This window comes from Mustela nivalis, assembly GCF_964662115.1.
Source record: "Mustela nivalis genome assembly, chromosome: 8".
Taxonomy (NCBI): Eukaryota; Metazoa; Chordata; class Mammalia; order Carnivora; family Mustelidae; genus Mustela; species Mustela nivalis.
Genome location: NC_139027.1, coordinates 138,528,553 through 138,542,058, shown reverse-complemented (window position 1 = coordinate 138,542,058; position 13,506 = coordinate 138,528,553). Strand labels below are relative to the sequence as shown.

The 13,506-nt window shown below is 54.6% G+C and overlaps 1 protein-coding gene across 1 annotated transcript in view; it reads left to right on the top strand.

Annotated features, from left to right (window-relative positions):
* The window catches only part of BMP7 (bone morphogenetic protein 7), an 88,044-nt gene that overhangs the window by 50,192 nt on the left and 24,346 nt on the right, over nucleotides 1-13,506 (top strand). Inside the window, exon 3 of the mRNA XM_082743641.1 lies at nucleotides 7,867-8,015. Within this exon, the coding sequence (XP_082599767.1) occupies nucleotides 7,867-8,015 (149 nt within the window). The remainder of the gene's footprint in view (nucleotides 1-7,866; nucleotides 8,016-13,506) is intronic.

Sequence of the window (13,506 nt, the reverse complement as noted above, 5' to 3'; positions counted from 1 at the left end):
AGACCCTGGACTGCTTTTCTTCCTCTGCTGCCCTGGAGGACTCCTTCCTCTCCTCCTGCCCCCTGATCGGGGTCTAACGGCCCTCACTGGGTGATGTGCTCAGCTCATCGGGAGTTCGAGCCCGCGTCTGGCTCCTCACAGAGCACCTGAGACCTGGGGGTTGGTTTCAGGAATGAAACTCCATTCGTTCTACGGCTCTTGTGACAAATCACAAATTGAGTGGCTTGAGACAATACCTGTTTGTTCGTCATGTTATGTCTGTGGGGGTCGGAAGTTCTAGATGGATCTCACTGAATTACTCTGAAGGTGTGTCGGGGCTGAGCCCCTGCTGGACGCTCCAGGGGGGACAGTCTGTCGCCTCATCTTCTCCAGCTTCCAGAAGCCACCCTCATCCCTTGGCTCACGGCCTCTGGCTAGCAGTCCCGTCCCTGTGACACTACTGCTGTCCTTAGACACTAGAGACAGAAGTGTCTAGTAGTGTCTAGAGACACTACTTCTCTCACACCTCTGTCTCTGGTTGGCGTGTCACCCTTTTTGCCTTATAAGGACCCTGGTGACGATAGGGGGCCCCCTAAATCACATCAGCAGAGCCCCTTGACTCGACAAGTCACAGGTTCTGGGGGTAGGATGTGGGCTTCCGGGGGTGTGTGTGTGTGACTCTGCCCAGCACCTAGTCAGAAATTCATTTCTCTTTCTTGGATGGGGGTCACTTGGCCTGGGGCCAGCCACATTCTCTTGGATTCTCTCTGCGCCCTCTAACTCCTGGGAAGATTCCTGGCGCAGGGTGTGTGTGTTGTGTGTGGTCCCGGTGGGAAGGAAGGGTGGCTCCGTGTCGCTTCTTATCTGGGGCCTGCCACTCCCTGGCTGAGGACAGTTTCTTAACTTCTCGACCCCTTCACTGTCTCACCTATAAAGCGGGGTCCTGACCCTATGTGCCCCGTTGGAGGAAGGAGGAGTAGGTAAGAGAATGTCACTCATTCAAGCAGGGCGGCAGGAGCGCTCCCAGGCCTCAGTGTCGGGTGCTGGGCCTCTCGCTGCCAGCCAGGCCTCCTGCAGAAACCCTGGGTACCTCCAGGTGTGGCCCTTCCAAGCCTCAGCCACGGGTGCTCCCCAAAGGTGATGGGCTGTGTCTGAGGGACGCGGGGTGGGGGTGGGGGTGGGGGGATGACTGTCAAGCCGGGTCTCAGGCTAGAATGGTGAGAGACTGTTTTCGGACATACCCCCTGAGACGGAGGCCCAGAATTGGCTATTCACGTGTGGCCACTGGTGCCCTGTGCACCAGGTCTGGCCTCCCCAGCTGAAAATTGAACCAGTGGGAGCAGATATCCCAGGCTCTGTTCAGCTCTTAAGACCCCAGACCACTGGGACCCTCAAGCAGGAGGGGGAAGGAGGCTTCGTCCCCACGTGGCTCCAGTGATGAGGCCATGGGCACTGGGGACAGGATGGGGCCCGGCTGGGTTTTCTGTTCCCTGGGGCTCCTGCCTGGGGTGCACCGGCCTAGAGAAACCCTTAGACTTCCAAGCTGCCTGGTTTGCAGGTTCTGGGGCTGTCCCGATTGGGGCTGGTTTGAATGGCGCACTCATCTCCCGGAGGCTCCGGTCTGGGAGGGGTCATGGTAAAGGCCCTTGAGATCTGTCTTCGAATCATTTCTAAGGAGCCAGAGGGGGGGGGGGAGACTTTCCACCTTCCCACGCTGGAGACTTAAAAATACCCACTTTTCCAGTGTCGTGGAACTTTCCGGGGGAGGTGGGCTGGAAACCAGCTCTCGTGGTGGCGGGCCGCCCTCCTGCTTCTCCCTGTGGGTTAGCTTTCAGCTTTCTCAGGGTTATCCCCGGGAGCAGGAGGCCACCAGCCCCAGCAACTCCCTGTTCCCAGGCTGGTGGTTAAATATTAACACCCCTCCGTGCCGCGACGTTGGGGTCACCGGCGGTTCACGCCTCACAGAGAGCAGGGTTTCGGGGCGAGCTCGGTTTCAGGAGGGAGCCGTTCACCTTCGGGGTCTCGAGGCTGCTGCTTTCATCGGGAGCAGCTGGAGAAGGTGAGGCAAGGCAGGCCGCATATGCGTCCCAGCTCCAGGCCCCTCCGAGAGCCTGGAGGGGCAGGCACGTGGTCCGTACCCACGGAAGGGGGCTGCGAGCCAGGCCACCTCCCTCCCCTCGGGGTCATCATGCCGCTCCGGTGGAGCGTGGGAATAGGTTGTCCCGTGTCAATCTTGCTTCTTTCAGAAACAGCAGGTGCCCACTGAATTAGACGCTATTGATGAACATGGGCCGAGGAGACAACGTGTTATGGCATAATGGCTCTGTGTTCTGTATTTCAGGCTTCAGTTGGCTATATCCCTTTCAGAAATAAAGCTTTATTGATATAGAATTCACAGATGATATAGTTTGCCCTTGTAAAGAGGCTCAGTGGTTTTATTAGTCTGTTCCAAGCTATGGGACCATCACTCCTATTCCACATTTTCATGAGCCCAAAAGGAAACTCCGTGTCCGTCAGCACTCAGCCTCCCCCTGTGCGTCTCTCCCAGCCACTGGCAACTACTGAGCTTTCTGTCTCTGTAAATTTGCTTCTCTGGACATTTCATAGACATGGACTCGCACCAGACACGGTCTCGTGTCTGCTTTCTTGAACTCGGCATAATGATTTCCGAGTTTATCCGTGTAGTACCAGGTGTCACTTGAAGATTCCTTCTTACTGCCCGATAATTTCCCATTGTGTGGATTTACCATACTTTGTTTATCCGTTTATCGGAGCATGGATATTTGAGTTGTTTCTGCTTTTCAGGACTATTACGGATAATGCTGCTATGAACATCTGTGTGTAAGATTTTGCATGGATCTATTTTTTATTTCTGTTGGGTGGTAAAATTACCCCAAATTGTAGCTCTGTGTTTCACCTTTTGGGAAACTGCCAAACTGTTGTCTGAAGCAGTGGCAGCATTTCCCAGTCCCATGAGAAGTGTACGAGCGATCCAGTTACTGGGTATCCTCGTCAGCACTTGTTACTGTCTATTTTGGTTTTAGCCATCCGGTGGGAGAAAGTGTTATCTTACCGTGGTTCTGAGTTGCATTTCCCTGGTGACTGACGATGCTGATCTTCCTTTCATGGGCTCCCTGATCATTCGTGTATCTTTATAGAGACGTCTGTTCCCATTGGCCGTGTCCGTTGTTGGAGGCCATGGCGGACTAGATTTCCCCACCTCGTCCTCTCCCGTTTTCTTGACCGATTTGTACAAGCAGGAATTGTCAGTTGATAATCTGGCAATTTGGGTAAAAACACAGTGCAAAACCATTTGGGGACCGGGGGTGAGAAAGACTTTTCATTTCTGTTATGTTGTGCGTCTCCAATTTTCTATTTCTTCTTTTCACCATTTTTTAGCATTTGTATTTCTCCAGAAACGTACATGCCTCACATTCTGTTTCATAAAGCCTTTTCGCTTAACACCCTTTCATCAGGAATCCCCCTCATCAGGAAGTGCTGATCTGTATGGAAGCTTGTACGTACCACCATGTCTTACCAGTGTTTCTTAGTAGGTGGTTCTCAGGTTTTCGGTGATAAACGGCGTAACCATAGTTTGGGTTCTGTCTCTGTGAGGGACAGACTACCCACAACACCGTGTAACTCAACAGTCATTTTGTTGCTCAGGAATTTGGGCAGGGCTCAATTAGGACACTAATTGAGGTTCTTGTACTTTCTACAGCATCTGCTGTGGTCAGTGATGAAGCTGGCAGCTCAGCTGGGGGCTGGCTGGGTTTCTTTCTCTCTCTTTTCTAGACCCCTCCCCCCGTGGCCTCTGCCCCCTTCCAGGCAATCTCTCTCCTAACACAGAAGTCCGATTTCGGGATCCACGGCTAGCTTCCCAGAGAGCAAAAGCAGAACTGCTAATCCTCAGACAGAGCAGGGCCTCTCTTCCACTGGGTCCTACTGGTCACAGCAATTTGCAAGGTCAGCCCAGACTTCAGAGGCCGGGAGCAGCCCCCACTGATTAATGGGAGAGCTGCCCGTGGGTACCGAGATGAGTGGCCCCATTTGCAGAAAGTCTACGACCCTGACCATCCTGTCAGATGAACCTGGAGTCGAAGTGCACATTCTTTGAATGGATATGCAGTCTACTGACTTGTGGATTTGGGGACTCCATATCCAGCAGGGAACGTGCTCCTGTTCCTACGTGCCTGCTGTAACTGCAGGGTGCTCCGACAAGCCATGAGAATTTGCTGCCAAGCTGGTCTTCTCTTGGGTCTCCCCACTTGCTCAAGAAGGCGGCATCAACCCCACTTTACAGAGGAGGAAACTGAGGCCCAGCAGTCTGCTGGCTCAACCGACTCTCCTCCCTTCACCACCGTCCAGATCTCATACTTTCTAGCATTTTCTCCGCTCCACACAATGTTGTGAGAGTAAGAGGTGTCACGCAGAACCCAGCCACCCCCTGTGTCTCTTTTCCTTTGGTGAGAGGTGAGTTAAGGAAGGGGCAGGGCTCACATGCTCACGGGTCAGACTTCCAATGCTGTGCCTGGTTCTGTCCTTTCAAGGTCACTGAGCGTGGGTGGTGCTTTACTTCTCTAGGGCCCACTGTCCTCATCTGTAAAATGAGAACAACCGTCTTAAGGTTGGGTGTCCAGAGCATCGACATGAAGGAAGCACCTGGATTTCCAGCAGGGTTGAGGGTGGGGGAGTGCCGTCGGGCTCCTTGGGGGACCGTCACCCCGAGCCTTCCCCTCCTCTGCTTGCACCTGGCCTGGGTCGGGGGGCCAACGTGTTCAAGGTAAATAACACGTCACAGAGGTCCTCCCCAGTGTGAGAACCACTGTGCTCTAATGAGGTGCTCAAGGTGACAGCTAGACGAGCCCACTCTCCACCTGTCCCTGCAGACTCAGTCGCAGAGCCATTCCTCCATTGTCTTTTCCTGTGGGCCAGCCTTGTGCCTGGACCTTGGGTGCAGAAGCACAGCCTCGTCGAGGGTGTCCTGCCCCAGTGCCTTTGAATATGGCTCTGCGTCTTCCAAGCAGGCCCGGAATAGACGGCAGGCTGAGGCCCCGGGGAGAGGAGCCGGTGCGTTCCCGCTGATTCATAGGATGAGTCAGTGCGGGCCGGTACCATCTGGTGCTCAGTGTCACGGCCTGTAATAAGAAGGTTGAGTATCGTTTGGCAAGACGTTCGCTGTTCGAGAGCCCCAACTTACTCTTCGTTGCTTTACTGCCCATGAGGGCTTACCCAGATATCTGGTCACATTTTCCGGCAAGTAACATTTTCCAGCAAAGTCACCACCCAGACTTGCGACTTCTGGGCCGTGGTGTGGACACTTCCTACGGGGCCCGGGGAGCCGGTCTGAGCGGGGGAGCTGTTCTGGTTTGGGCTGGAGTTTCTGCTCGCTGTTATTTGTTGAGAGCAGCTGATGGTTCGTGGACAGTGCCGGCGGGGCCCGGTAGCCGGAGGGCGTGGTCGAGGCACACTGGAGGTGAAGACGGCCGGGAGCTCTTGCTTGGAGGCAGGAAACCCACACAGGTGTCCCCCAAATCGGTTCTGGAACTGCCCGTCCAGGGGCCAGGGAAGAAATGGAAGTGATGTGGTCGTGCAAGACCGTCTTGTTATTCTTCCACTGGGGCAGGACGGGGCCAAGTTAGCGTCTCCGATACCCTCTGTGGCTCCAAAAAGCTATCGCTCCTTCTAGCATCTTCTAGCCTCTCTGTGTGTCGGAGCGGGGAGTGGGCTCAGAGGGACCGGCGAGGGATCAGTACACATCCTCCAGTGTTGGCTAGGAGATCCCCAGTCATGGTTCATTCCCACACGTATAATATAACTCGGTATTTTCTCAGTCAGGTTCTGCCATTGTTGAGATTTTCGCCGAGACAGATGCCGATAACCCCTCTTGCTGTCTTGCGGTCCCGGTGAGGCCGCCCCCTCCCCGTGGAGTGCCGTGCCCTCCCACGGCCAAGGGCTGGGCACCTCCTTGACTCGGCCAGCTAGGCTCTCTGCTCTCAGACTTGGGGCTGGAGCGATGCCCAGAGAGCGGTAGAGCTCGGGCTCCTGCCGTCCACAGCTGGGCTGCACGAGGCAGCCCGACGTCCTCTCCCCTGCCTGGGCTCCTTCTCTCGCTGAGGCTGGTTCTCCATCCCTGTGTCCGCCTCGCTGAGGACACGGGACTCTCCCCGTACATTTCCAGTGGGCTCTGCGTTCAAGTAAATTTGAACGCTGGCTCAAATTACTGCTTTATTTTCTGCGTGCCTTCTCATGATGCCTGCACACACGAAGGTGACTGGTGGACATCCGTGTGTTACGGCAGGCAGCAGAATTACAGTCCGGCAACCTCACGAATGTGGAGCCTCCAGGGCACACGGTAGAGATGAATGATGGGGTGATGGGTAATAGGAGAATCGGGAACCGGGGCCGATAGGAAATGTGTGCCTTGTCCTGGGGGGCACCTCCTCCTTGGCGTCCAGCCCACGGTTCAGTGCCTTACAGCACAGTGAGTTCGATTTGCCAGAGGCTCTGAAATGCCGGTCGTCACAGCTGAGCAGAGGTAGTGTCCAGAAGAACTGTGTATCTGGGTGGTGGCAGGCGTGGACTTGCAGTCCGTCTCCCTGGATGTCAGCCCTACCTTGGCTCCGTCTTAGCCCACAGGGAACCCTAGTCCCCCAAGGCAAACAACTGGGCCTTTCAGAGCCTCAGTTTTGGGGTCTGCACCCTAATATCCTCCTCACAGACTTGTCATAAGGACGCAGTGCTGACATGATGCTGGTCAGGCATTTGAGCCTGGAGCCTGGCGCGTGGTAAGTGCTCAGGAGTCAGAGAAAATTCACCGTAATTCCCCGGAAAATTGGATCACTCCAGGTCTGACAGGATGGAGATGGTCGATGTCCCGGGACAGGGGGTTTAGATGTTGTTCACTGTTGTACCCCGGCGTCTGGCCCAATGGGGGGGGGTGGGCTCAAATACTTTACCTGATTATTAAAGACTCAAAATATTGAAACTTCAAAGGTTTCTAAGTAAAACTGCGCGAGATGTTACGAGACCTTGTATACTAGAATTCTGCTATCACAAAGGTAAAAATTCACCAACCCACCCACCCAACCACCCATCCACCCAACCACCATTCATGTACCCAACCATCCACCCCTCCAGCTACCCATTCCCCCAACCATCCATCCATCTTCCAGACACTACAATGTCATTTGTAGTTTTTTTTGCTACTGCAAAATGTGAGGAAAAAAGAGGATTAAAGGGCTATCTCTGTAAATAGTGTCAGTCTAGGAGCTCAGCTCCTAATGCTTGGAGGGCTTATGAAGAAGTTGCATGGCGTGGAAATGAAGAGCCTGTTCACTGGTGCTCAGTTACCTGAGCTCACACCCTAACTCAGTAGCGTCCTGGCTAAATGACCTGGGGCAAGTTATGGCCTCCCCGTAGTCCGTGGAGATGACCGTCTCACTACCCCGTAGGGTCGTGAGAGTTGAATGAGATAATGTGTATAGAATTCTCGGGGCAGTACCTGGCACATGGTGAGTAATCTAACAAGTGGGGCTTCCTCCCCAAGACTCCCAGCAGCACGGAGGCTATAAATCCCTGCCGTCCTGCCCCTGTCCCATTAGTGTGCCGCCTAACATGTGGGAAGGGTGAGTTGGCCTTGGAGCAGCTCCTTGTCTGCTGTGTGTATCTCTTTATGCCTCTTCCACACTCCCTTTCCCCATCACAGCTACGAAGGTGTCTCTAGGCCTGGATCTTGCTCTGATGCACCCACTTTTGGGAGCCTGGTGGCCCTCCTCCTGCCTCCCGTACTCCACATGGTCCTTCTCTCCAACAGCGGCTGGCCGGTGACAGGGTGACAGAGCCATGGCCTGCTGACCTGGAGCCTGGGTTTCTCCTCTTTTGCAGGGAGTCAGACCTGTTCCTGCTGGACAGCCGCACGCTCTGGGCCTCAGAGGAAGGCTGGCTGGTGTTCGACATCACCGCCACCAGCAACCACTGGGTGGTCAACCCACGGCACAATCTGGGCCTGCAGCTCTGCGTGGAGACCTTGGATGGTAGGTGTCCGGCCACCACCTCCCTGCTTCTAACGCAGCCCGTGCTCCTGGAATCACGCAGGAGCCCGGCAAGCTCATGCCTGCTTCCGTCAAAACAGGGCCCCCCAGCCCCGACCAGCCAGTACTCACCGTTCAGCCTGTCGATCCCAAGCAAAAATAACACCCACCCCCTTTGTAAGAGATGGTTACACGGTTGACCACAGCCGGGTCGGGTGGGGCCCCTTACAGAGTGAGGTCCCGCACCAGCAGGGTCAGCATCGTCTTGGGAACGCAGACTCTGGTCCATCCCAAGCCTGCTAGAACCAGTGCTGTGCCTGGGGCCCCAGGTGCTCGCGGAACACATTACGCATCTGAGACGCGCTGACCCGGGCACCCCCGCCCGGGAGACGGAGAACATCCTGCATGCCCCGTGCATGGCAGATGTCTGACAATATCCCTGACCTCTGCCCACTAGAGGCTGGTAGCATCTCCCCAAAATGTCTCCAGGTGTTACCAAGTGTTCCCTGCTGAACAAAACTGTCCCAGTGAAGGACCACAGCACCGGTGCAAGGAAGGCATGAAGCCCCTTCCAAGAGACCCTGAATGTGGTTCTGAGTCCCAGATGCTCGGAGAATCCACGGTTGGTCTGTGTCGCCCTGCGCCTCGCGGTCACTCTGCGGGCACCCGCCTGCTCGGACAAGGGTGACCAGAAGGCGAGTGGGAAGTCGGGTAGGACTGCTCCTGCCCACGTCTTCCCCCAAAGCATGTTTCTTATTAAGTGTGGGATGGCTTTGGGTGGGTAGCTTCTTCCTTACACCAGCTTTCAGGGGGAAAAAAAAACCTAAACTAGAAACACATTTATTTTAGAGTAGGTAATATTTGCCAGTGGCTCAAAATGCAAGTTACAGATACGCGCAACCATGCGCCTCTCCTGGGCCCGCCTGAGTGGCTCACTTCCACCATGGGGGCACCTGCCCTTTCCCTGTTCCAGGCTGTGTTTTCAGAGATGCCCTCTGGGTATTTAAACAACTACATATAGATTCTGTTTTGCTTTTATTTTTTCCCTCCCGCAAGTAGTGACGTGGCACATATGGTGTTCTCCGCCTTGCTTTTTATCACTAACCTTGACAGCTGGCCCTTCGCAGCCCTGGACGAGCTGCCCTGTTTGTTTGGGGGCTGTTGTGCCGTCGTGTATGTGTGCAGTTGAGTGTAGCTCTGCCACTCACTCGCCTTGTGACTTTGGACAACTTCCCTCACCTTCCAGAACCTCCTCCTCTCCAACACACAGGGCCACAGGGGGTGTTAATGCTAAAGAGTTTTAAGATAGTGACCCAGTGCGCATAGGAATCCCCCCGGGGGCATCCTGGTAAAATGCAGATTCGGATCCAGCAAGCCTGGAGTGGAGGAGAGGCTGCCGCAGAGGCTGCTGGTCCTGGGCCACGTGTTGGGAGGCAGAGCTGAGTCTAGACCTGATGCCTTGGACATGCCCCACTCCAGGGCTGTTTCTCTTGTTATTCATGGTGTTGGTGTCCTTACACTGCTACTATCCGCGCTGACTTATCCAGGGCCCCCTTGGGAAGAACGTGTAGGCGTTTTCTGGTCCTTTGCTCTTACGAACAGGGCTGCAGTGGAAAACCTCAGTGCACATGTTGTTGTCCACTGAGTGTAGCCCTGGGATAAATTCCCAAAGGGGACGTTATCTGTGCGTAGTTTGGACAGGTGTTGTCAGTCTGCCCTCCTTGGGGCTCCGTTTATTCACGCCCCCATCAGAGCACATGAGGGCACCTGCTTCCCCTTCTTTGTGACAGTACACGTTCCCAAACGTGTTCATCAGGGAGATGACAAATGGGCTCTTGTAGCTTTGCTTTGTTTTCTTCTCTGCTCTGTGAGGCTGATCCCCTTCTCCAGTGCACTGCTTGCAGTCAACTCCCTGCCTGCCATGCGTTTATCCCCTCTGCCCATTGCTCTGACAGAGCGTTGGTCTTTTTCTTCCTTAGATTCTAAGGACACCTGGCTCTTTGTGATTTGAGCTGCAAATAATTTGTCAGTTTTTCATTTTTCTCTTTTACTGTGGTTAATGCCAGGTGCCAAATGGATTGGGGTGATGTAGCCAAATTGTCTCACCTTTTGTTTCATTGCTGCTGGGCTGTGCCTCTCTTCTTTCCTATCGGAGGCCACCGCTTTGGTCTGGAGCTGCCCCCTCAGTCTGAGACTGGCCTGAGGCCATGCACCCTGTGGGAGGTGCAGCAGAGTTTAAGACTTGTCTCGCTTCCAGGCTGGTCTTTCTACTGGTGGAGCCTTCAGCCTCCCTCTCCTCCTCTTTCCCCATAAAGAGGGGAGGTCCTGGAACTGCTAGAGTTTTCCATGGCTCTATATTGGATTGGCAAACTATATGCCCGGTGGTCCAGATTCAGCCTGCACCCTGTTTCTCTGTGGCTTTTGAGCTGAAACTAGTTTTCACATTTTTAAATGGAGGAGGAATATCAAAAGAAAAAGACTATCTCATGATATGTAAAATTATATGAAATTCACATTTTGGTGTCCATAAAGTTTTATTAGTACACAGCCACACTCACTCATTTATGTATTATCTAGGCCTGCTTTTATGCTATCACAACAGAGTTAAGTAGTCGTGACAGAGACTGTAGTCCACAAAGTTGAAAAGATGTATTATTTTCAGATGATTATTTATAGACAAAGAATGCAATCCCTGCTGTATGCCAGAATTTCTCAAACTGTGTCCCATGAAGTGTCAGTGGGTGTCCCAGGGTAAAGGGAAGGATTCATGATCAGTTAAGAGTGAAAAGGCGAGGTTGGATAAACTAAGCAGATTTCTCTGCAGGACTTATCAGAATCTTTATTTTGCAAATATCCATTGTGAATTTCCTGATGGGGCACAAAGCATAGAGGAATTCTAAACTTATTTGACAACAGAGTCATTCAGGTCTTCTTTTTACTTAAACACTCCCGAGGAACATATTGGAGATGAAGTAAAAATGGGGCTAAAGTAGATTTAACTCCTCTCTTCAGAGTGGCCATTTCCCTGGACTCGTGGATATTGTCTAGATCTTCCATCTTGACCTTGATGGGTCCTGTGCTTCTCTGCCCTGTCTGCCCTGCTGGCTTGGGGTGGCCCAAGTTTGGTTTTTCTCTTAACTGACACCCAACCCAGTTTCCCGAGTGTCAGGCTTGCCATTATCTTTCTCTCCCAAAAATCTGGGGCTTGTGCCCTTATGTCCTCCAGCTTCTGCTTCCCCCCAGAATCCAGGTGAAGCTTAGCACGCAGTGAGATGGCACAGCCTGATGGTTAAAGCTTGGACTCAGAAGGCCAGACTCACCAGGTTCAAACCCCACCTCTACTGTTTCTACCCACATGATTCGGGGTGAGTCACTTAATGTCCTTCATCTGGAAAGTGGGGTTAATAATAGTTTCCACCTTCCAGGGTGGGTGGTGAAGGATCAGATGAGCTCATGTAAGTGAAGAGCTTAATTGTTCAACTCGGGACAGCAGCTGAGCCCAGAGTCAGTGCGGAATGCCATAGCCTCTTATCCTTCCCACCACGGGGCCACTAGGCAGGTGCTGCCCGTAAGATCCTCATGGGACAGTAGGCCCCCGGCAGGTGTGCGACTCCATATTCGGGCTGATCCCTGGGGATCTCTCTTCATCTAAGGGGAGGCTAGCCTAGTGCTTGTAAGATGCTACCCAGGGTTTGAGCAAGGATCGGAAACTGTACTCATGACTCAGGGCCTGTCTCCTCCCCTCCCGCCCCCTCCTAGATGGGGCGCCCGGAGCTGGGCATGGATGCCTCCACTCAGGAATAGGGCTGCTCTGTCCAGGCACTGTGCATACCCAGCCGACAGGTTTGGCCTGGCGGCCTGGGTCGGGAAAGGACCACCCACGCAGACCATCAGAGAGGGATAGAGTGAACTATGGCTAACTGGGACTATGAATTTGGGGATCTTCGTGGGAATGAGATATAGCCAGTGAGCCCGGTGTTTCTGAAACCACGGGCTCCTGGCTATGCAGCTGCTTTCCCTCTGACCCCAGTGTCCCTGATCCCCTGGGGGGCACGTTGAGGCTAGTGATTCCTGCCCCCACCCCAGACCCGTGGGTGCTGAGTCCCTGAGGGCTGGGCCAGGAAGCTGCCTTTTCTCATGAGCTCCCTGAGTCACTTGGGGCCTGGCCCAGTGCTGACCTGCTGACACAGTCATGCCCCGTGTTTTGGGGTACCTGCCAATAAGACCATGCTCGGGCTGAGCACCCTGTCAGGTTAAATCCCTACCCCCGTGAAAGACCAGCAGAGCCTGCTGGGGAGTCCATGGATTCGGGGTTCCGTATGCCGGTGTACCACGGCTGTGCCGCCTGTGGGAGCCATGGGGTCCCCGCCTCGGGGGCAACTGCTGGCATTAACCCAAACTCAGTGAACATGGCTGCCTCCTGTGGTACCTGGGCAAACCGAGTTCCAGGGCAGTGGCACCCGGGCCCAGCCCCCAGTGCCCCCTTTGGGAGGAAAGGAGAAGGAGCACCGAGACAGTTCCGACAGGGACAGTGTAATGCTGGTCCGGACCCTAGCAGCACCTTGTAGCCGCTAGCTGGCTGCCGAATACGGAGCCTGTCCCATCTCAGAGGCCTCAGTTTTCCCACCCAAACAATGGGCCTGTTGATGATAGTTATACTGGTGAGCTTGCTTCCAGCCTCGTGAGGCACAGATGTCACAGATCTTCTCTGAGAAGCTTTATGTTTGGTGTGATGTGAGCCTCCTGCCCACCGGGTCTCCAAGTCCCTCCTGAGACCACCCAGGATGAGTGTGTCTGTTCCCTCTCCCAACAGCTGTGCCTTCCTGTTAGTGCCCCCGGGGAGCAGCAAAGAGCGTGCCTGTGCAGGGGAGAAGCCCATAAACGCGCCAGGCACCTGTGGCTCATTGGGAGCCAACGTGGGAGCAGTGTCTCATCCGGGGACAGGACGCTGGGGGAAGGAGGGCTGGCATCTACTTGTCTTTCCCTTTGCACAGAAGATAGGAGGAAAGGCAGCTGCCCCCGAGCCACACAGGGGGTGCCCCCTGCTCCAGGGGCGAGTGAGTGGGAGCGAAGAGGAGGCAAGGACGGAGGGGTGCTGATGCCTTCCAGCTCCCCCGGAGCTAGAGAGAGCTAGCCAGCTGGCCAGGGGGCTGTCCCCGTGGTGCCGGTGAAGGCTGACCCCTCGCTGCGGGCCAGGCTGCCGGCTCGGGGCTCCTGTGCAGACCAGGGAATGGCCAGCGGCTCCCACGTGGACCCTGGAGCCGGCAGCCCAGCCCTGCTCCTCGGACAGCCTCGTGTCCTGTTGGGCAGCTGGCGCAGCCTCTCCATGGCTTGTCCCTTCTGTTCCACGGACGCAATAATGATCAGGCAGAAGAGTGAATTCCTGTGAGATGCTGAGCCCTGGGCCGGGCACCCTGACCACACTCCCTCCTGCATGCTCCTGTCAGCGTCATGGTTGCTGTTGACTAGCTTCATGATCACGGTGACCTACCCA